The 24,218-nt window shown below is 40.3% G+C and overlaps 1 protein-coding gene across 3 annotated transcripts in view; it reads right to left on the reverse strand.

The window, feature by feature from the left end:
* EFNA5 (ephrin A5) overlaps positions 1–8,282 on the reverse strand; it is a 583,114-nt gene extending 574,832 nt beyond the window's left edge. For all 3 annotated transcript variants that reach the window (XM_082260209.1, XM_082260208.1, XM_082260207.1), the window contains exons 1-2: positions 7,209–8,282; positions 6,413–7,142 (exon numbers count right to left, since the gene is read on the reverse strand). In XM_082260209.1, the coding sequence (XP_082116335.1) occupies positions 6,413–6,537 (125 nt within the window). In that variant the 5' untranslated portion in view covers positions 6,538–7,142; positions 7,209–8,282. The remainder of the gene's footprint in view (positions 1–6,412; positions 7,143–7,208) is intronic.
* Positions 8,283–24,218: the final 15,936 nt, after the last annotated feature.

The raw sequence follows: 24,218 nt of genomic DNA on the forward strand, positions 1-24,218 counted from the left end.
GCAGACATATGTCCTCCCAGTCAATACAATTCTAGCATATTTAGCTGTAACTGTACCTGACCCATAAATAAAATGTATTTCATTTATTCCTTCTGCTATTTAAGACATTTATTGGACCAGAAAATCCTATTCTAATTTTTTTTTAATTCTGTGCTATCCCTCTATAATCCAGGAGAAAAAGATCTTGTGATATCACAAATCCACATTCCAGTGTTCTTAGGACGGTCCGTAAAGCATAATCCTTAAAATAGGAAACAGGGCATTGCACGTTTGTTTGGAGCTATAATGAAACCAATTGGTGGGGAAAAGATTCTAGATAAAACGAACAAACCTGCTCCAGCAAACATACAAGGACTGAACCGCCAAATTTACGATGCCAAAAAGTATTGTTCAGTTCCCTCAAACTGTAAATCTTTGGTCAGATTAGAATGATTTGGGGGAATAAATGCCATTCTGCATACTTAGCAGTGTCTTGCTCTGCAAGGCTTTTGTGTTCATTCACTGGAGCAATTGAGGTAACCAGCAGCCATTTTTGAAGAAGCAGTGAGAAGCCATTTTGTGATTAGACAAAGTGCATCACACAAAAGCTTTCCCTACCATATCCATCTATATGACTTCGGCTTAAAATCCGTTTAACTCACCATAACTAGGAATAAGTTGAGGTAAGTGCTACCTTCCTATGATATCTTGTGTTGACAACTGCTAAGGCAAGCCAGCAATATAAATTAAAAGTAAGGAGCCATTTGTAGAGAAATGAGATGAAATACTATAACAGAAAGGTTCCTACAGACCTTGAGAAAGAAAATAGCCTTGACGAAACTCCTACATGTCTACAAGCAATGCATTAACATAAATGTGTATATATTGTATGTGTAATCACTATGGAAGTACACAAGTGCATAAAATTACAGGTTATGGAAAACAGAAAATATTTACATACTGAGAATACTTTACCAAATTAAATGTTGAATAAATAGTTCAACTAAGTACTGGCTGACCCTATTATTTATGAAATGATATGAATGAAAAAGGCTTGTATAGTCGACTTATCCTTTATAATTACAGTACTAACCTCATCCCACAAGGAAGTGCCTTCATTCAGTCTTAAAGTATTTAATAAAAAAAAATTCAAAAACGGAAACAAAGTTTCACCTTCATCGCTCGAATCACCTTAAAATTCCACTTAATTAACAAAGTGTACTTCGCCAAACACACAACGGGAGAATTCATCTCCTTGCTTCCTGTTAGATGTAGATTTTTTCCCATTAACTTTTAGTGTCTTTCCATTTCTACTACAGTTATACTACCATAACATAAGACTGCTGCCTTAGCAAGGATTTAGATATCTCCGGGGCAAGGAGTGCCGTACATAGGACAAAGTCACATATTGGCAAATGGGCACAGATTATTTATTGCCATAATTAAAAGTGGTGGCCACGTTTTACACATCCTGCAAAAATTTTATAACTTGAGCTCTTCATATCCCCTTACACATATGCATGCTCATTAAAAATGATGTACTTCTAAACTGTTAATTAAGAGTTTCATATAGAAAACATCAGGAAACAGATATGACTAATTGCTAGAGAGTAATAGCAGACTCCTAGATGTAGGTTTATGCAATTAATGTATAAGATTTGAAAGTATCAAGAGAGGGAATTTTTCATGTTTTACTAAAAAATGACAGAGCAGAATGTAATGTTTGTGACTGTGCATACATGATGGTCTATAGATACTCTTAAAACAGAGCAAACCAACTTTCCTTAAGCACTAATTGTATTCATTCATTTTGTTAGCCCAGCATGGAGCTGCTCGATTGCTGGGTCCATAGCAACAGGGGACAGAAAGAAAGGCTCATCTTTATCTGTCCCTCTACAACAGGAAACGGGGCCAGTGGGTGGAATGTAGTGCTTTCATTATGGGCATTTGCAAAAGATTAAATGAGAAGAATTACAGGAGGGTAATTTACCCTTAACTAGGTGCCCTTCATTCAAAGGATGAGGTCTGTAAAACTACTGTTGATTGCATGAGATCCACAAGGGGAAAATACAGTCTCTTGCAGGAACCCATTTGAAATAACCAAGGTATTCTTTCACAGCTATAACAGGCTAGAGTAACACTATTAAAGCCAGCAAGCTGCACGTAATGAACTACTGAGAACACTCTTGCTACACTTTTAATCATGAAAAATTTATTGGGCTGGAGGTCTCTTTGTCCCTCAAATTGAAATTGCCAAATCAAAAACCCCTCTGGAAATTGGAAGCAGGAACCAATGTTTCAAGAATGTGACTATTTATTTTAACTTGCTGCCCTCCAAAGATTTCCAAATCTTGAAAACAAGCCCAGAGCAAGTATAAACCTGGTTCTGCAGTATCGAGAGACAGACTTAGATGAATTTAGCTGAAACAAAGCTATTTCGATAGCCAACCACGCAAAGAGTACTATAGTCAAACTTCTCTTTCCGCCATCTGACTGCAGTTGTTATCATTGCTAATCAGAACAACTATTTACATGTACGTAAACACATTACAGCAATTAGGACATTAACCTGCCTATTAATATATATGCTGAGAGAACTACATCTACATCTATCAAGCAACATCATATCCATTAGGCAAGACACTCTTGATGAACCATTGTATGGTTGGTTATGGATCAGATAGTCTTGATCATATATGTATATCATTTATCATATCTTAAGCAAAAATCCAAAACAAAATGATATGGCATTCTAAGCAAAAACTATAGGGTCAAAAAAGAACAAAAAAAAAAGAAATGTATATATTCAACGCAAGTGGTTATTGGTTTATGTGTCTGAGGCATCTGTAATGTAACTCTATAGTTTGCTTTTGTACCTTCTAAAAAAGTGCTTTCCGCCCAAGTAATAAGTTACTGCTGGTACAGGCTGAACACATAACGACTATTCCAGAGTATATTCCAGAGTATATAAGTAGAGAAAGCACGTATACTAAGCTAAAGAAATAGATTACAAGGTTAATGGCCAAATCATATTTCCGCAAGCACGGTTCAAAAAAAAAAATTCTTTATTTTTTGGAGTCAAACTTAGCAGACAAATGCCACAGCTTCAGCATATTGCTAATTGACAAGCCTGACATAATGAATGATTTGTTATGGATGCAATATTTCAGGATTCCAGGCAAACACATTTAGGAGCAGACACTTTTAATTATTCCAGCAGCTTTTTGGCAAAAAGTCAAAAAAGTTCAGTAGTGGTTCTTCATATACATTTTCTGCCTAGGAAAGATGTTGAACTGAAAATCTACTTAGAGAATTCATCAGGTTGTTAATATAACTTATACTAGCTGCCAAAAGTTACTGTACGTTAAACTAAGGGACATATATTTCAGGATTATATTTCCAGGAAAATAACTTGCAACACCAAGAATGTCGGCAGTTAGTCATTTAAATAAAGTAGTATTTTACATGGATGCAGGTTTTGGTATAGCTGCCTGTGGGAAGCAGAGGAAGGCATCAGTGCTCTTAAAAAGTTAAGCTTAACTATATATCACATAAACCCTGGCAGTCTTACTGGTGCTCTCCTATTCAGACTTTCACTAGCACTCCTGTTTTATTACACAGGGCTCCATCTACAAAAGCTAAAGCCACTGCACTCGTTAATTTGTATCTTGAGTTCCAGAACAAAAGAAATGTTCTTATCAGTTGTTTGCATGTTTTACAGTGCAATTAATGAACTCTGAAAGGCATTTAATAAGATCCAGATTTAGGCTGGCATTTTGCAAGAAAAATGAAAGCACATTTTGGCCTTGCTTTTAAACTAACTGCCAGAATCCTGCTTGACATGCCCCATCTAAACTTCTGCTTTGCTAAAATACACAATACTTTGGATCAGTTTTTGAAAGGCATTACAGTAAAAGGATAAACTACGATGTGCTAAATAGTATGAGGTCACTTAGGAAGCTGCCTAGTTTTATTGTTTTGTTGTTTTATGCATTTTTTAGGCTTTTTTTTTTTCTTTTGGACAAAAGTTATCATGACGTCCAGATGCTCTTTTTAAGTTTAGATGCCTTTTTTTTTTACATATGGTTGAAGTATTCTCTCTTCAAATCAATTAACAGCCAGTTCTTATACAACTTGGGGGTATCTACAGGGGATATCACATTGGTTCAAAGGCATAATGTGTCTAAAGAATTTTTAGCTCCCAACCATTTTTTACTCTGCTCTGGCAACATTTTTGGTTTCATCTGTAAATACCGTTAACTTTAAGATTATGCCACTGCTCCTTCTACACTGTGAGAGTTTTCTGCAGGCAATTCTGATCTATTAAAAAACATGACCTGTGACAAAAATCAATGTACTAATCTCAAACTAAACAGCAGTATCACAGGCACAAGAAGAAGATAACCTGTGATAAGATGTCCTCAGCCTAACGGGAAAGGTAACAAATGATTTGGAACACATCTGTTTTCGGAAAATAAAAAATATAGAACCCAGGTGACTTTCCTGAACATATGGTCAACATTTTGAAAAAAAGGAATGTAATTTTATGATAGCGTAGCAAAGCAGTTAAAGGGGGGAAAAAAAAAATACACCAAACAATAAAAAGTGCTGCCTCTAACACCAGTCCCCATAACTCAACAAGTTATTGCTGGCCTCTCTCCATAAAAGTTTTATTCAAGTCTGTCTTCTAGTGTCTTGCAGTTAACCAAAACACACGCACACACTTTAATCACATTGGTGGGCATTATTTCCGTTGTAATTTGTCCAGGAGTTTCGAGTCCTATTCTCATGTTTCTATGTTCTAATCATCTTTAACTAAGGCATCTGCAGTGCCCTGCAAACAGTTTTAAGGAGTCCTGCCTACAACTAGAAAGAAAACACATGTTTATGTAGAGTTAATTAGTAACTAAGCAGATGACTGAGATATTTTGGCTCAAAGCTTCATTATGTTTCAAAGAAATGTACTGCCTTACATGGGGGAGTAGATTCCAAAAGGAATTGAAACATTAGTTGAGTTTGACAGATCAATACGGTTTGTTTGTCCAATTAAGGCTGCTGATATTGCCTAACCATCAATAGGAAACTCTTTGAGAATAAAACAAGACAAGTTATATGAGGGGGGAAAGATTGTGGCTTTTTTTTCGACTTTCTTTGTTTATTTTACAAATTGTCATGACCAGTTGATGATGTCACATTTAAAACTCTTGTAAGCTTATAATTACTATGCTTTATTGTTATTATTTTTTTTGCTGACTATGGAGATTTAGCAGTTTACAAGGAGGTTTGCCATCTATAGGCAGATCTTTTAGAGACTACCATAGTGTTGCAGGTTTTTATCCTCCCTGCGACTTTATTTTATACACACAGATAGTAATGGGACCATGTAACTGATAACTCAAGCACAGAAATCTTCCCGCAGGCTGGGAAATCTATTCAAGTGACATGACAGAATTTGGTCTTTTCCGGATGCTCACATTCGGCCTAGACTGACCCATTATTGATAGTCATGCTTGAGTCCGTCATATCACTATAAAAAGTAAACAGTGTATGGCCGGCATAGGCAATGAATGAGATAGAGCTACTTAATAGAAATAAGTTTTATTAGCACATGTTGAATGCTCTGAGAAAAAAAAAAAACTGCCTGGTGATGTCTGATTCTTCTCAGCCGGATTGTGCAAAATGAATTGAAGATGATAGCAGTGAAAGAAGTGTTGATAGCAGAAACGGTTTAGGTTAAATGTATATAGACATAACGGAATGCTCAGTACACCAAAAACATATCCAGTGTGTGACGCCTAGTGAGTCACTGATGATGCTTAGTCCCTTTCTCAATGTAGGGAAGCATACTGCCTCTTTATGCTGCAGAAAGTCCAATATTACTGCATACTATATTATAGATTTGTGTTACCAGCAGTGCTAAACTCTACAATCACAGTATAATAGCAAAAGAAAACAGTTGTAGAATATGTTAGAGGTATGCCTTCATTTCAAATTGTGTTGCCAGCAATGTTAAGCTGGATACACACTATACAACTTTTGTTGGTAGATTTCCTTTAGATTTACCTTCAACTTTGTAGTGCCAGGGCCCGCCTGATTGCATACCAAATTGAAAGTGTTTAGGTTTGACCTCATATAAATCAAAAGGAAAAAAATCTAAAGACAATTGTATAGTGTGTATCCAGCATTAGCCTTGGGACATACGGACTACAACCACAGTAAAATAACAAAAGAGAACAGTTGTAGAATATGCACGCATATGTTATTTCTTGAGTGAGATGCTTTTACTCCAAGAACAGCCAAACAGAATTATTTTTTTCCCCTGGCTTTAGCACTTAGATCAATCCAGCTTACATGCTGCTGCGGCCAGATTTGGACAGCGTGTGTTTAGTACAAAGCAGTATGTCAGTTCTTAACCTCCCCCCCTCCTCCTTACCTGGGGTTGGTGCTGTTCCAGTACACCGCATAGCGATCAGCAACCACCTTGGAGCCAGGATCCTGGCTGCTAACACACATCCAGAGTAGCAGAGAGAGAAGCGTCAACATCTCCACGTGCAACATCACTCCCGGCCAAAAAAAAAAGAGGGGTGCGAAAGGAACAAATAGAGGTGCACAAGCGTACAGCAGAGAAAGGCTGCGGTTGTGCAGTAATGGGGCTTCTGCTTTTTCTTAGAGTTAGTACGGAAAGGTGCGTGAATGTGTCAGGGACACTGCTGCTGCAGAGGGAAGGATAGCCTGGCTCAGGGAGGTGCTGGAGGCCGTAAGGCTGTTGTAAATGCTGCTGAGAGCAGGACTAACAGGGCGGTGTACATTCACACTGTGCTCCCTGCACATAGAGCATGGCAAGGAAACAAGGGACACATTCCCAAGGGGGAACCTCAGGCACTGCCGTCCAGATGCCAACCTTGACTTCCACACTAAAGCAATGGTGGTATTAAATTCAGTGTGTCATAGGGAGGGCTGGAATCCTGTGCACTCCAGGGTATATATATACACCACTTCTTGTTCTGTACAAAGTTACTCTGCATTCAGGCAGTTGTGTTTGTGGCACTTGCTGCTGGTTGTAGGGTTTGCCCAATGTCAAGGAGAAGCAAGCTTTGGAAATAAAATTGTCTAGCGGACACTCAACTAGTAGGATATTGAGTATCAGATCTTCTCTTTCAAACCTCTCCAAGAGAAGCAGTAGTCATACAGTTGACCTCTCCAAGAGAAGCAATAGTCGTACAGTTGACCTCTCCAAGAGAAGCAATAGTCCTACAGTTGTTGTCTCCAGAGATAGTGTTGTAAAGTAGAAGAGCTTGAGTCTATCTGAACTGTCTGAGTCTTTGGGGGTACTTTATGTATCCTCGCACCCCGCCTCTGTCCTTGTCCTTCCTTTTGAGCGGGGTGATGCACTAGAAGTAAGAAGAAAATCGAACAATCCTCTGAGCCGTGTGATGTCTTACATCCAAACTCAATGCACAGGATGCAAATTCAATTGTTTTATACGGGGGCAAAAAAAAAAACCACAACAAAAACAGCAAACTCCTGGAAATGCATCCAAGTCTTCTGCATAAAACGGCCACATACATAAAGATGAGGTCCAGATATTGCCATAGGCATCAACAGGAGGGGGGAAAAAAGTCACTCGCTTACTTTTTTTCTTTTTTTTTTAAAGCTGTCCAGTCCCCAGGAGATCAACTTGTAAGAGCAGGAAGCAGTTTGAAATAAATAAAATGAGCCACAATATCCAACATCACACACATGAAAAGCCGACGTCTACACCAGCTTCACAGCAACTGCAGCTGCTCCCATGCTTGGGAAGGAAGAGAGAAAAGCAAACAGGAGAAAAAAAAAAAAACTTATTATACATCAGCAACTGGAAAATAAAATGGGTGCGCAATGGATGAAGGGTTAAATGTCAGACGGGGAGGGAGGGTAGGTCAAAAAAATTGTAGGATGAAGTAAAATCCCCCACAAAAAAAAAGTCCCACCCCTTGTTAAGCCAGGGACTTGAAGCCTATAGATCTTGCATGAAGCAGACACACTGTGAGAGCATTTCAATGTGTGCAGTCCTTGCTGTGGAGACAGATTCCATGCACAGGCAGAGGTACTGGGTGCATATAGAGATCTATAGGAGAAAGGTGGGTGCTGACACCCACAGCGGGCGCCCAGGTACGACCACTAATCTTGCAGATGATGTATTCATGAGAAGCACACACAGCCGCCGGGTGATCATGTGAGATCTCATGCACTTTACTAGAGCAGAAGGAGGAGGGGGACTGTCAGAGCCCAGAGCAGCCACTCAAGGCAAGGGCTGCTGTTTGCTTAGACATTTCCATAGTCTAGCTCTCTCATTTTTCCTCTCTGCAACACGATTGGTGTGCAACATGAGAAAGAGGCGTTCCTTACTTACCAAGAGAAGAAAAAAAATCTCCCCACCTTCCCTAAAGCTGGACTAATTGAATTACATTGAAATCTGGATGCTTAACAGGCACTACTGAAATAAGCACAATGTAGCCAGGAAAGTGCAGCCTCTGGCACTATAGATTAACCCTTTACATGCCTGAGCCTTCAGGATACTCACCAACTCAATGCTTTCATCATTTAACCTGCAGGGCTTCTCCTGTGCAGTGCTGTCCACACTGACACACTGCCTGCTATGTGTATGGATGGGGTAGAGGTGGCGTATATGGAAGGATCTCAGCAGTCATAATCACATACAGGTTTGTACATATATACACCCCACAACGATAGATAGATAGATAGATAGATAGATAGATAGATAGATAGATAGATAGATAGATAGATAGATAGATAGATAGATAGATAGATAGATAGATAGATATGGGTGAGTATATTAGATAGATAGATAGATAGATAGATAGATAGATAGATAGATAGATAGATAGATAGATAGATAGATAGTCAGTATAATAAATACAGATAGATAGATAGATAGATAGATAGATAGATAGATAGATAGATAGATAGATAGATATGGGTGAGTATATTAGATAGATAGATAGATAGATAGATAGATAGATAGATAGATAGATAGATAGATAGATAGATAGATAGATAGATAGATAGATAGATAATCAGTATAATAAAGATAGATAGATAGATAGCTAGATAGATAGATAGATAGATAGATAGATAGATAGATAGATAGATAGATAGATAGATAGTCAGTATAATAAATACAGATAGATAGATAGATAGATAGATAGATAGATAGATAGATAGATAGATATGGGTGAGTATATTAGATAGATAGATAGATAGATAGATAGATAGATAGATAGATAGATAGATAGATAGATAGATATGGGTGAGCAGATAGATAGATAGATAGATAGATAGATAGATAGATAGATATGGGTGAGTAGATAGATAGATAGATAGATAGATAGATAGATAGATAGATAGATAGATAGATAGATAGATAGATAGATAGATAGATAATCAGTATAATAAAGATAGATAGATAGATAGATAGATAGATAGATAGATAGATAGATAGATAGATAGATAGATAGATAGATATGGGTGAGCAGATAGATAGATAGATAGATAGATAGATAGATAGATAGATAGATAGATAGATAGATAATCAGTATAATAAAGATAGATAGATAGATAGATAGATAGATAGATAGATAGATAGATAGATAGATAGATAGATAGATAGATGAGAGAACAGTAGATATATTGATAACTAGATCATTTCCGATGACACTTTTTATAGACATATCACAGTGGGTGATCAGTATTTAAATAAGATTTGAAAATCAATATTCTTTTATTGTATTACATAATTGCTTTTCTTGCAAACATAATATAGAAAGCTGATGTTTTCTATGTACAATGCTAATGGCATATTAGAAATGTCTAAGCAAGCTGTGGCACTCCAGATAAGGAATGTGTCTGGGACTTGTAGTTCATATCCCCCTATAGAGAAGTATTCTGATTGTCCTGTACTAGTCCATCAGGAGACATTTGCTATGTATTGTGCACACCACAACTGAAAGAGGCAGAAGAGACAAGCCTTGCTTTAATGGAATATCTCTAGTAGTAGACACCAATTTAGAAGGCTCCAGCCCAGTATTTAACATAGTGTATATATTTAAGATGTTATCTTCTTCCAGGGTAAGTAAAAGCTCTGGATGCCTATGACAATTTTCTGTAATATCTTGCAGTGATAAGACCTTGTGAAGCAGACATGGATTGTTTTTGTTGAGTGCATTGTCTATACAGTAATTATGGAGCCATCATTAGTCAAACAGCAGAGCTGATATTCTTGAACTCATCAGACCCAGGAGGAACAAAGCACAGTCACTGCTAACATCATGCAGATAGAAAAGCTGGCATTTTTATATGACTAAATGACTTTCTAGGAAAGGAGAATATTCTAACATCAGTGATTTTATTTTAGTTTTGTAGATTCTCTAGCATGTCAGGCAATATGTAAAAAGTTTTTCAATGTTTCCCGTTGTTTTTTATTGTCATTTAAACAAAGGATATGCGAATGAGCAAAGAACAATTTGTGACAACCACAGTGACGGTTTCTATGGGTGACCACAGACTGCGTTGAGTCTCTGTATTGTTTGCTATCTTCTTACAAACCTCGTACCAAATTTTAAATGCATTTTCAAAACTGAATCTGGATTTTTCCATTTTTTTTTAGGTTTAACCCTTCACGGTATGATCAGACAGCAGATCTACATCTAGATGAAGCTGAAGCAAAGGCAGCACAGCTGTTGCCAGAGAAACCAATCTTTTTTTTTTTTTTATTATTGACAGTAATCAATGATAAAGCCTTATTGGCTGCTGTAGACGGTACATTCACATTTTGCCTTTCCTCCCCTTTAAAATACAATAGTGTTTATTTAATACCAGCACAGGATCTATTCTATGTAGCCACCTGTGGAAATCAACATTTTCTAGTTGATATTTTTATATATTTCTATATTTACTTACATTTTTATGATTTAAATATATTTTATATATCTTCTATAGTTTAAGACGTGCAAAGGAACCAAACTTTTCTGCACCCTTGGAGTCAGTGGCCTAACTAATACTGTTCCACCTTTAGTTAACCACTTGACCACCAGAAAATTTGCCCCCTTCACGACCAGGCCATTTTTTGCGATAAGGCACTGGGTAAAGCCTACACATGCAACGATTGTTGGCCGTGAATTTTCGGCCAACGTCCGATCGGCCGATTTTCGGCTTGTTAGTATGATGCTTCCGACAACCGACTGCGACTTTTCAGCCGAACAAAATCTGGTGTGCATGCTATAATATTTTTGTTGGCCGTCAACAGAACGGCCAATTGTTCGTCAGTCAGTACAGATTTCGGCAGACAAAAATCAGATGAGCAAGACTGGGCATGCTCAGAGAAGAAAAAACACACGGAAAGTAAACCAACACATGACATCACTTCTGAAGTTGGTTTTTGTTGGCCGAGAAAATTTGTGTGCAGTCTAGAGCACATTTCAACCAACCCAACAACACTGGACAAAAGTCGGCCGATCGGTCGGCCAACAATCGTTGCGTGTGTACAAGGCTTTAGTTTAACTGACAATTGCACAGCATGCAATAATGTACCCAAATAAAAATTTCCCTACAAATAGAGCTTTCTTTTGGTGGTAATTGATCATATTACATAGTTGTTGAGGTTGAATAAAGACAATAGTCCATCCAGTTCAACCTGTGTAGGTGTGTGTGACTCTAATCATCTCTCATACCCCTGAATGTTCTGATCCTTGAGATGTACGTCTAAAGCCCCGTACACACGAGAAGAAATTCGGCCGGGAAATTTTGTCCGATGACCGATCTGCCGATTTTTGGCTTGTTAGTATGATGCTTCTGACAACCGACTCCGACTTTTCGGCCGAACAAAATCCTGGTGTGCAGGCTATAAAATTTTTGGCGACTGTCAAAACACGTCCGATTTTCGTCTCATTAGTACAGATTTCGATGGGGAAAAATCTTATGAGCAAGACTAGGCATGCTCAGAGAAGAAAGAACACAAAGAAAGCAATTCAACACATGACATCACTTCTGAAGTAGAATTTTGTCGTGCGGGAAAATTTGTGTGCAGTCTAGGCACATTCCAACCAACAAAACACCACTCTGGACAAAAGACGGACGACCGGTCGGCAGAAATTCGTTGCGTGTGTATGAGGCTTTAGAGTCTTTTGAAAGTAGCCATAGTTCCCGCAGAAACCACCTCTTGTGGTAGAGAATTCCACAACCGTGTAGCCCTAACAGTAATGGGCCATACACACTATACTATTATCTTTAGATTTTTTCCATTAGATTTACCAAAACCATATAATATGAGGTCAAATCTAAACACTTTGAATTTGTATGCAATCAGGCCGGCCCTTGCACTACATAGTTGAAGGTAAATCTAAAGGAAATCTACCAACAAAAGTTGTATAGTGTGTATCCAGCTTTAAGAATCCCCTGCATTGCCTGAGGTTAAAACGCTTCTCCTCTAATCGCATTGTATGCCCTCGAGTCCTCATGCAATCCTTTCGACTGAAAAGCTTTTTTTCTATGCTGAGATCACCATTGAGGTTTTTTTTTTTGCACTATAAACAAAAATAGACCAAAATTAAAAAAAAAAAGAAAAAACTATATTTTTTAAATTCTACTATAAAACATATCCAATGAAAAAAATGTAATAAAAATATATATTTTTTTTTATAAATTTAGGCCAATATGTATTCTGTTACATATCTTTGGTAAAAAGAAAAATCCCGATAAGCGTATTCTGATTGGTTTGCACAAATATTATAGCGTCTATAAACTATGGGATATATACTGGAATTCTTATTTATTTTTTACTAGTAATGGCGGCGATCAGCAACTTACAGCGGGACTGGGAAATTGCGGCGGACAAACGGACACTAACTGACACTTTAAGTCAACCAGTGACACTAATACAGTCATCAGTGCTGAAAATATACACTGTCACCATACTAATGTCAATGGCTGGGAAGGGGTTAAACATCTAGGGCAATCAAAGGGTGAAATGTGTGCCTAGAGAGTGTTTTTGTGTACTGTGTGTAATGCTTTTACTAAGGGAGGTGATGTATTTTATTCCCTTCTATGCAGGGGAAAAAAATCCATCACTTCCCCCCTGTCAGAACGGAGCTCTGCCTTGTCTACATAGGCGGAGATTTGTCCTGTGTGTCTTCACGACAATCAGCTGGTACTGGCGGACATCCATTCACCGGCACCCGCTGATCAGCTTCTGCTGTGACAAATCACCTGGAAGTGCAGAATCACATATATATATAAGTGATTCTGCGCAGCGCGGCTGCCCTGTAGCAGTAAATCTGCTTTCATGCGGTTGACAAGTGGTTAACCTCTGTGTTTTTTACATATTACATAATATATATGGCATCTGCGGGGAATTCAACATATTGTAAATTTTTATCAAGCCTTAAAAAAGCATCTTCAAGTGATATTAAATCCTCTATTTTTAAGCACTTTCAACAGCTGATTTAATGATTTTACTTTACTTCCACAATATGCAGCTTCTTCATCATGTAATCCCTGCCTATGTTCCAGTTTAGGCTGATGCCATGAACACTGCTCCTTCGGGTTTCCTGTTCAAGGTGACTCCTTTCTTCCTTTAAAGCGGAATTCCACTCAAAAGTGGAACTTCTCCTTATCTGTCTCCCCCCCCCCCCTTCAAATTCACATTTGGCACCTTTCGGGGGGAGCAGGAACCTGTTTTTGACAGGTACCCTTCCCCACTTCTGTTCGGCCCCCTCCTCCTCCTTCCTCTGCTTTCGGGCCAGTAACCGAGCGCAGCACGTTTTGCGAATGCGCAGTAGGGACCAGGCCGTGAAGCCGCAAATGCATGGCAGGGTTCCCTTACTGGCAATGGCGGTGGCAGCATCCAACTTGGCTGGGTTCCAGGACAGGTAAGTGTCCTAATATTAAAAGTCAGCAGCTACAGTATGTGTAGCTGCTGACTTTTCATTTTTGGAGGGGGAGGCTGGAACATCACTTTAACTCATCCTATGGAATCATCCTTGCATACAGGGAGCTGTGTCTCTCTACGCTGTGTGCATCAATAGAAACACACAGCCCTAAAGCCTAGGATGGCAAGGCCCCTCTTCTCCTTCCCCTCTTTCTCCAAGCTAACAGACTAACTGGAGACTGCACTGTCTACTTTAGGGCTCTTTCACACGGTCCGCCTCCGCAGGCGGATCCGTGTTGCTCAGCGGGGATCGATCCGCGATCCCCGCTGAGCCGGGCAGATGACAGCTCTGTCTCCGCTTGCAGTGCGGAGAGGGAGGTGTCTCAGCACCCGCTGCCCTCTATGGGGGATCGGAGGAGAGCGGACCGCTTGTCCGCTCTCATCAGATCCGCTCCGCTCCGATTACTGAACGGATGGAAAAATAGGGTTTCCATCCGTCCAGATTTCAGCACAGGATCGGATGCGGATGGAAGCGGGTGTCAGCGGAGGTGTTTCCGCTGACACCCGCTGCCCCATAGAGCTGCATGGAGGATCCGATCAGCTCCGCCTAAAAAACTGACAGGCGGATCTGATCGGACCGCCCGTGTGAAAGAGCCCTTAAACTCTTTCCAGTGAAGACTGGAAGTTCAGAGAAGCAGCTCTAAGCAACAACCAGCAACATTCATTCTAAACTGCTGGGGTAAGAATTTTGATATATAGTTTACCAGGGGAAGATTATTTTATTTTATTGTGTTCAAGGAGATGAGCTAAAACAAAAACAAAAAAAAAACACTTTTTAGTGGGTTTTAGTACTACATTAACCACTGTTCACAAAATATTTACTGCGGCAGTCAGCCCCTCACAGGCAGAGCGACGTAGGTCTACGTCGCTAGCCTGTGAGGCTCTGGGGAGCGAGCGCGCGCCGCCGGAGGCACGCTCCCGCTCCCGCGCGGTCACGGACCCCCCCCCCGCACATGTGACCGGTGGACCCGATGTCCGCCGGTCACTCGGCGATCGTCGGGGGAGAGGGAGAAAGTCAGGCGGCTAGTGTAAACAAGCCGCCTGTCATTCTCCCCTGTGTCATTCTCCCCGGTGTAGAAACGATGATCACACGGTTCTACTATGTAGGACCGTTGATCATTGTTCCTACACCTCAAGCCACAGCCAATCACAGTTAGAATCATGCCCCTAGGGACACACACAGCCCCTCCCTCTAAAATAAAGTTAACCCCTTCACTACCAGTGTATTTTTACAGTAACAGCGCATATGTATAGCACTGATTACTATAGAAATGTCACTGGTAACCCCAAAAGTGTCAAAAATGTCAGTCAAGGGTCCGATCTGTCCGCCGCAATGTTGCAGTACCGCAAAAAAAATCGCAGATCGCCGCCATTACGCGTTTAAAAAAAAAACAACAAAAATGACAGAAATCTTTCCCTTTGTTAGTAAACGCGATAACTTTTGCGCAAACCAATCAAAATACGCTTTTTGCAATTTTTTTTACCAAACATAGGTAGCAGAAAACAAATTGTCCGAAAATGTTAAAAAATTTAGATTTTTAAATTTTTTTGGGGGGAATTTCATATAAAAAAATTTGAAAAATATTGTTATTTTTGCAAAATTGTCGCTTTTTTTTGTTTATAGCGCGTGATCAAAAAATCGCACAGGTGATCAAATACCACCAAAAGAAAGCTCTGTTTGTGGGAAAAAAAGGACGTCAAATTCGTTTAGGTACAGAGTCGCACGACCGTGCAATGGTCCGTTAAAGTCACGCAGTGCCGAATCGCAAAATACCCCCTGGTCAGGAAGGGGGTAAAATCTTCCGGGGCTTAAGTGGTTAAGAGCCAGTTAACACTAATGCGATCACAGGCCTTGCATATGATTCGGAGCGCACTGCTCCTAAAAACACATGCAATGTCTGTGCGGTGCAAATTCAGCTATACAGTTTGTATGGCTGAATTCGCACCGCAATCGCAGTGAACACGCACAGGACCCTTTTTTTGGTCTGCAGCAGAATCGGATCGCATGGTGGTTCACACTAGTGCGATCCAATTCTGTGCGAATTGTCAGATCGCACTGCGATATGCGATCTGAGCTGGGGATGTAGTTTACTTTAAATTGACACCCCCAACGTGTCGCATATGGCAGTGTGAACCGGGACTAAAGGTTAAACTTGACATTTTTCTTTTTTTAACAGATAAGGAGGTCCCAGATAATTTTTTGACAGTGTCCCATCATGATAAAAAGCAACTCAAGAAAGTAAAGTGTTCTAATTGGTTGCTTTGGGTTACTGTACACACTTACTGTTGGTACGATATTAAGTAAGCCTTCTTGTCTTTTTCCCATTAGGTTTTAATCTTGCATCTGATCACAAACTTATAATGAAGGTAGTTTTGTCAGAATAAAAGCGCCATAATTAAAAGACAATGTATTTCGTTAACCTCTGTGGGTGACTCTGATGCTGCTATCGATCAACTGAATTTGTTTGCAAATTGGAGCACAGATCTGATGAAGAGCGTCGTTACTTGGATCTCTTTTTTTTCTTTTTTTAATATGCGCATCAGACACTTTCCGCTTTGGTTGTCTAATTTAAATTTCCTTCATTATGATAGGGGATGGGGGAGAAAGTTTCCATTTCTGCCTGGCTATAATGAAAAATCGATACGCAGTGTCTTTAGCTAATGTAGGCGAACAGTCATTTTATTCTCTCAGTTTTTTGTATAATTATCTTACATATAATGGTGCCAAAGCTGTCATGCTTCAGTGGGTGATAACCTTCCTGGCATCAGACCAGCAGTGCATTACAGGGCTACAAGTCACTTGTTTCGTTAATAAAAAGCAGGTTAAGGAGCAAGGTGACCAATCCTTCCATCAATACAAAATCATTTCTTATTCTTACTTCACTGGTCACTTTTTAATATATATATATAGATGTATATATATATATATATATATATATATATATATATATATACTGTATTTTCTGGCGTATAAGACTACTTTTGAACCTCAAAAAAATCCCCCAAAAATGGGGGTCGTCTTATACACTGAGTATAATATCTCCAAGGTAACCTAAGTATAAGTATTACCGGTGGATGAAAATTAGGGAGGTCGTCTTATACGCCCAGTCGTCTTATACGCCGGAAAATACATATATGTGTGTATATATATATGTGTATATATATATATATATATATGTGTGTGTGTATATGTATGTATGTATGTATGTATGTATATATATATATATATATATATATATATATATATATATATATATATAAAACGAGCAGGGCCCTCTGATTCCTACTGTATTAAAGTGTCTTTGTACTGTCTACCCTCAAGTGGTAAAGCGCTGGGCAAACTGTCTCGCGCTATATAAATTCTATATTATAATAATATATATATTGGAAATTATATATAAATATATATATATTGGACAACACGAAGAAGGTATTATAAAAAGTTCCAGCTCTGACTGTAGATTTTTTGTAAACATTCAAACCGTTTAAGTTCATTTTGGTATTTATATTTTCAGTTTATATTTTGCATGCCAATATGGCATCAAATTTGTTCTATATATTTATTCACATGAACAGGTAATTTTAATTCAATGTATCTGTTTATATATTTATTCACCCAAGACATAAAAAGGAAGTACCTGGAAGCACAATAAACAAATAAATAAATAAATGGATAAAATACACATATATTTTAGGAACGGATAATCAAAGCTTGCACATGTTTTACATTTTCAATCCAGGTTTCTTTTTACATTCTGAATCCTTCCTACAATTTGAAAGCACCCACACTCCCTCTGCTGGTCATTTGCTGCGCTACAATTAGAGATAAAGGGCAAACTTCAACAAAAAAACAGTGGATTTTTAAAATTTGTTTTTCTTTTTTTTTTTTTTGCTGCTTTAGATTAACCAGTTCGAGCACAAAAATAAAAAACATTCTGAATGAAATCCTAAGGTTGTTTAGGCAGAAGTACTGAAAGGAAATGTCAATAATACCTCTCAGGGTTTGTTCATGGCACGTGCCTTACCATGCACATAATGCGTATTTTAGCATGGGTTGTTTCTTTGCATTGTGCTGCACTGAGATACGTTTTAACCACTTGCCGACCGCCCACAGTATATTTACTGCGGCAGTCAGCCCCGTACAGGCAAAGTGACGTAGTACTACGTTGCTAGCCTGAGAGCCTCTAGGGGGCGAGTGCGCGCCGCCGGAGGCGCGCTCCTGCCCCCGCTCGTTCCCTAACATGTCCGCGCATGTGACCGGCGGACCCGATGTCCGCCGGTCACTCGCGATCTCCCGGTGGAGAGGGAGAAAGGCAGGTGGCTAATGTAAACAAAGCCGCCTGTCATTCTCCCTGATCTAACTGCAGAGATCATACGATCCTGCTATGTAGGATCGTATGTCTCTGTGGTTACATCACTAGCCACACCCCTTTACAGTTAGAAGCATGCCCCTAGGGACACACTTAACCCCTGCATCACCAATAAAGTTAACCCCTTCCCTGTCAGTGTCATTTTTACAGTAACAGTGCATATGTATAGCACTGATTACTGTAGTAATGTCACTGGTACCCCCAAAAGTGTCAAAAATGTCAGTTAGGGGTCCGATCTGTCCGCCACAATGTTGCAGTCCCGGAAAGAAAATCGCAGATCACCACCATTACTCGTTTAAAAAAAAACAATAAAAATGACAAAAATCTTTCCCTTAGTTAGTAAACGCAATACCGAATCGCAAAATAGGGCCTGGTCTTTGGGCAGCCAAATCCTCCGGGGCTTAAGTGGTTAACTTTTTTTACTTCATTTTGAACTTTGAACTATGCATTTACCATGAAATGCATCACATTGCGTTGCACAACAACTCTTTACAACAGGCTGCACCAAAATCTGAAATCTGTCCAATTGTATTTTCTGTTTCTATGATTTCTTCTAATTATTCAGCCAGTGCTTTGTGCTTAGAGAAATCAAGAGCAAAGTGTGGCAATGCTGCCAAAATACATAATGGTTCAGTTATAAAGTAGTAGATGTGACTTTTATTAAACCTAAACTGCAAGTAAAGCAATCATTGTTACTTAAAACAGGTACTAGAAATATTCACCTGCAATGATTGTTTGATGAAAGTCACATTCACTGCTTTATTAATGCACCCCATAGTGTATGGAGCAACATAATGATAGTTTCATGATGGGATATCAAAGATATAAAGTATTTTTTGAGGATACGTGAGTGCTCAGCTTTATCAAAGGCAGCAGAGAGGCCCAAAAGTAAGAGTACAAAGTTTTGGCCATTGTTTTTAGCAAATAGTAATCTAGACTGAAAGGGGTCAAGGAAGTTGTTATCAGGTGGTAGCTCAGGTGGTTGTAGACAAAAGCTGGCCATAGATGGATCGAATCTCGGCCAGTTCAGCAGGGACCAGCCAAGATTCGATCCATGTATAGGCAAGTTGATTGTACTCAAGTCAATCCATTGATTGATTTGGGTACAACCAGAATGTTGAATTTTTAGCATGCGATTATTACCAGCAGCTATAGCTGCTAGCAGTAATCACTGTGTTTTCCCAGCAGGGACTGCTACCCATGCCCCAGAGAACACATTAAATCCACGGAAGATTCACAGAATTATGCCTCGTACACACGCAACGATTATCGGCCGACCGATCGGTCGACTTTTGTCCGGTGTTGTTGTGTTGGTTGAAATGTGCTCTAGACTGCACACAAATTTTCTCGGCCAACCAAAACCAACTTCAGAAGTGATGTCATGTGCTGGTTTACTTTCCGTGTGTTTTTTCTTCTCTGAGCATGCCCAGTCTTGCTCATCTGATTTTTGTCTGCCGAAATCTGTACTGACTGACGGAAAATCGGCCGTTATGTTGACGGCCAACAAAAATTTTATAGCATGCACACCAGATTTTGTTCGGCTGAAAAGTCAGAGTCGGTTGTCGGAAGCATCATACTAACAAGCCGAAAATCGGCCGATCGGACGTTGGCCGAAAATTCACGGCCAACAATCGTTGCGTGTGTACGAGGCATTAGTGTTGATGGGAAATCGAGCAAGAAAATCACACAATCTATGACCTGCTTAAGGGTTCTAGGATTTTTGCAGTAAATGGGAGCAAGGACATGGGTCTTAGGTTGTGCAGATCAGTGGGGTCCAGCAACGGCTTTTAAGGTATAGAGGTGCATGTTTTAGAAGGAATGAGAGGAGTGGTTAGAGAGGAAGATGTGAGTTAGAGTGTGTAGAATAGAGAATGCGGGTGATCATGATAGTTTTGAGGGAATGTGGAGGATGAAGAAGAGTTAAAGATAGAAAAGAATTGATAGGGACTGTATGGGAGGGTGTTAACTGGGATTGGGAGGTATAAAAGAGCCCTTAAAGTCTGGAATATTTTTGTGGGAAACCCAGAAGTCCCTATGCCAAAAAAAATAAAAAAGATGCCAGCAGAGAAAATGTCAATTCCCGCAATTTAAATTACTATTTTTCTTTTCTAAATTACATTTTGGATGCAATACCTTCTATAGTACATATCGTATACATGCACCCATGTACTGGCTGGTTTTGGGCATCCCCCAGACGTGGTAATTGAAAGAATATTGCAGTTGAGCTTTAATCTGCATTATTATAAAAGCTGCACCCACAAGCACGTTTTCAAGATTTCACTAATTGCTCCTCCCGGGCAAACAGAATTTAAAAATAAAAAAAATGTTTGTATTGGGCAATTCCCAGCTCCCCATACTTAACAATCTCTTACCTATTACAGTATGTTCAGCTCATCGCTACTCTCCAGTGATCCTTGATAAGGGTCTGTCATGAATGTCAAGGGGTAACCCCATGCAACATTTAAAAAAAAAGTATTAGGTCCCACCTAAAATCCATTCATCAACCCAACATGCTGCCTAACAGGCCAGGAAAGGGGGGTTGATTATGCACCCTACTTCCTGAACCCTACCAAGCCACATGCCCTCAGCATGAGGAGGTTACCTTGCCAGAGGGATCCCCAGCAAAGTACATTGTCCCTATGTTATTGAGAACAAGGCCTTTGCCCCAGAATTCTGACCCAGTGATTATGGAGTTTTTTAGTCTCTGTTTCACCTTTTGTCTCTATCATGTCACTGGTAAGGGCTATAGCATCAACTTCATAATTCCAAATCTGCCATCGGCTCTTCTGAGTTATAGCAGTGCTTATAACTTTTATTGAGTCTTTTCCTCCCATTGGTGACACACTGGTGGCACTGATCGGTGTATTCTGACTTCAGGGAAGGCTTCCTGATGTCAGAATACAATAATTCAGTGGTAGTTATTCCCATCCACATCAAATGTGTGGATGGAGCAATCCGGTCATTTTTATGCTTTCAAAAAGAAAGAAAAAAACAGAGTTAGTCTTACCGGTAACTCTGTTTCCAGTCTTCCAGGGCAGCCCTTGAGAGATAAAGCTTCTCCTCCCAAAACAGGAAACACGTTGCCATTTTATTTTAATTTAAGGCAGTTCCTCAGGTCCCTGGTCAGTCATCCAAGAGAACCGAAGGAAACATAAACACAACACAACCCTACGTTAGGGTGGGATCTGCTGCCCTGGAAGACTAACTCGGTTTTTCCCCTAGTTGTCTTCCAGGTCAGCCCTTGAGAGGATAACCAAGTACTCACCAGACTAGGGTGGGACAACGGCTTGGAGGACATTTGTACCAAAATCAGATCCCATCGGTGATGTCAGACAAAGGTGGAGAAGCTGGACCAAGTTCCTGACCTGCAAATCTGTTCTTGGGTAGCTCCCGCCTTCTCACCTCATGAAGCCGCTGAAGCCCTTTGTAGAATGAGCCCTCTATGCTAATGAGATTTTTTCAGAGGTGTTACTTGCATAATTCCATAGGTTTTAGATTCGAAATGATCTGAAACATCCCAGAAGGTTTCTTGAGGACAAACGCGTGCGAATAGAAACCTTGCCATATTTCTTTACCTGGGACTGGAACAAGGACTTTCTGGTCTGCCATTTCTCCCAAAAGCAGATGAAGGGGAGAGCCCTGCTCTGGAAATAGTATTCTTTTACCTCCATCTTCACTGCCAACCTCAGGTATCTCTGGGAGTCTTCTCTTTTGGGAATGTGGAGATAGGCGTCCCTGAGGTCCATGGTCGCCATGAACGGTCTAGGTGAAGGATATTTTTTACTGAAAATATTGATTCCGTGCAGAACTTCCTGTATCGAATCGCTTGATTCAGGGGTTTTAGATTTAAAATTATCTGAAACATCCCAGAAGGTTTCTTGAGGACAAACACGTGTGAATAGAAACCTTGCCATATTTCTTTTTCTGGGACTGGAACAAGGACTTTCTAGTCTACCATTTCTACCAAAAGCAAGAGAACAGATCGAGCTTTATCAGGATCCCTGGGAAGCTTTGTCAGAATAAATCTTTCTAGTGGAAAGCTGTTACATTCCAAAGAGTAACCCCTGGGGATGATGTGTAAGACATAAGCGTTAGCTGTCATCTTTTGCTATTGAAGAAGGAAGGTAGCCAATCCTCCTCCTACTGGCATCTTGTAGTCACTGCTGCTTAGGAGTTTGGCCAAAGAGAATGTTGCTTTTTGGCTTCCCCTTGTGGCCCGTCCAATGGTTCTTGCGGGATCTTTCCTTTCATCTTGAGATCACTGCCTTTGCTCTCGAAAAAAACTCTTTTGGATGCAGGGTCCCCTAACCATGATTTTAGCCAAATGGCTCATCTATCCATCTGATCCTGGAGTTGGGACAGCCAGAAGTCTATGTTTCTTGCTACACAAGTTGTGGCTACTGCAGGCTTCAGGCTGGCGACATACTGTAAGTTTCCCCTGCTCTCTTTCAAGACCAGGTCTCCCTTTTTGTCCATCCAGTCCTTCAGATGCCCCATGTCTTCAAAGGCTAATAGCAACTGTTTGGAGACCTATGTCAGTGGAGCATCCAGTTTAGGATTTTTGTTCTTCAATGCATGTGGGTCGCTGTGGAAAGGAAACATTTCTGTGGCTGGCTGCAAAAAAAAGGGTTACTTCTCTGGGTTTGCCCATTCCTTCCGCACCACCTCGAACATCACCTGGTGGACTGGGAATACCTTGGACCTCTTTTTCCTTAGACCTGATACATCAAGTCGTGCTTGGAGGGAATCTTTCACTTCCTCGATTCTTAGCGTTTCATATATAGCCCCAAGCAGGTCCTCCACATTTTCTAAGGACAATTTATACTTGAGGCCCCTTCTTTCCTCTTCTCCACCTTCTTCCTACTCTGAATCCAAGATGCCAGTGGCTACTTTACTAGCTGCGAAGCTACCTGCACGTTTCCTCACCGTCTCCTGCAACATTGAGGCAACTGACCCTATGTTAGGCTGTGGATGAGGGGTTTCCCGAGGAAGCAGTTGGAGTTCTGACATCAGCTTTCTGAACTCCTTGAAGGTGGATGTAATTTCATCTGTTAGAGATCCAAAGAAATTTGCATCAAAGGTTTCTGACTCTTTCTTGACCAGTTTCCTCATGCAAACTTTGCGTAGCGGTTCTGTGTACTCCAAGGGCATCTTTGTCCCACACTTAGCACACTGCTTCCTGGGAATGGGCTTTGGCTCTTTAAGAGGCTTGGTCTGCCAAAAGACAAACACAGGAGCCCATGGTGGTAAGAAAAGGCACCTCACCAGCCATGAAGGAGTGCACACCCGGTGACACCTGACCAACAACTTGTTGTGCCCCAGCCCGCTAGAGACCACCACTTTAAGAGGCTTGGTCTGCCAAAAGACAAACACAGGAGCCAATGGTGGTAAGAAAAGGCACCTCACCAGCCATGAAGGAGTGCACACTCGGTGACACCTGAACAACAACCTGTTGTGCCCCAGCCCGCTAGAGACCACCACTACTAGCTGCTGTTCCCACTGACCTCCTCCACCAACAGAGAGTGGTAAGGGCACACACATACCCCCACAGCCTAAAGACTCCTACACCCCTCTCCCTCCTGCAGCCATGAGACACATGCCCCAGGTTCAGCCCTTGGGATATGGATCCTCCGGTGGACCCTCAGGCAACATGTCTCCACCGGAGGGAGGAAAAACTAAGAGTTATTTTAAGCCTTAAAAAGAAAAGAAAATGGCAACGTGTTTCCTGCTTTGGGAGGAGTAGCTCCATCTCTTAAGGGCTGACCTGGAAGAGGAGTGGGTAAAAAATGATTATTGTACGACCTGCCTTTGTTATCGGTTTACCAAGTTTATTTTTGTTTGCATTACTGTCTGCTTTCTGATTGCAGCTACTGAAATCACTAAAC

Source organism: Pelophylax lessonae, assembly GCF_965119305.1.
Source record: "Pelophylax lessonae genome assembly, chromosome: 1".
Taxonomy (NCBI): domain Eukaryota; kingdom Metazoa; phylum Chordata; class Amphibia; order Anura; family Ranidae; genus Pelophylax; species Pelophylax lessonae.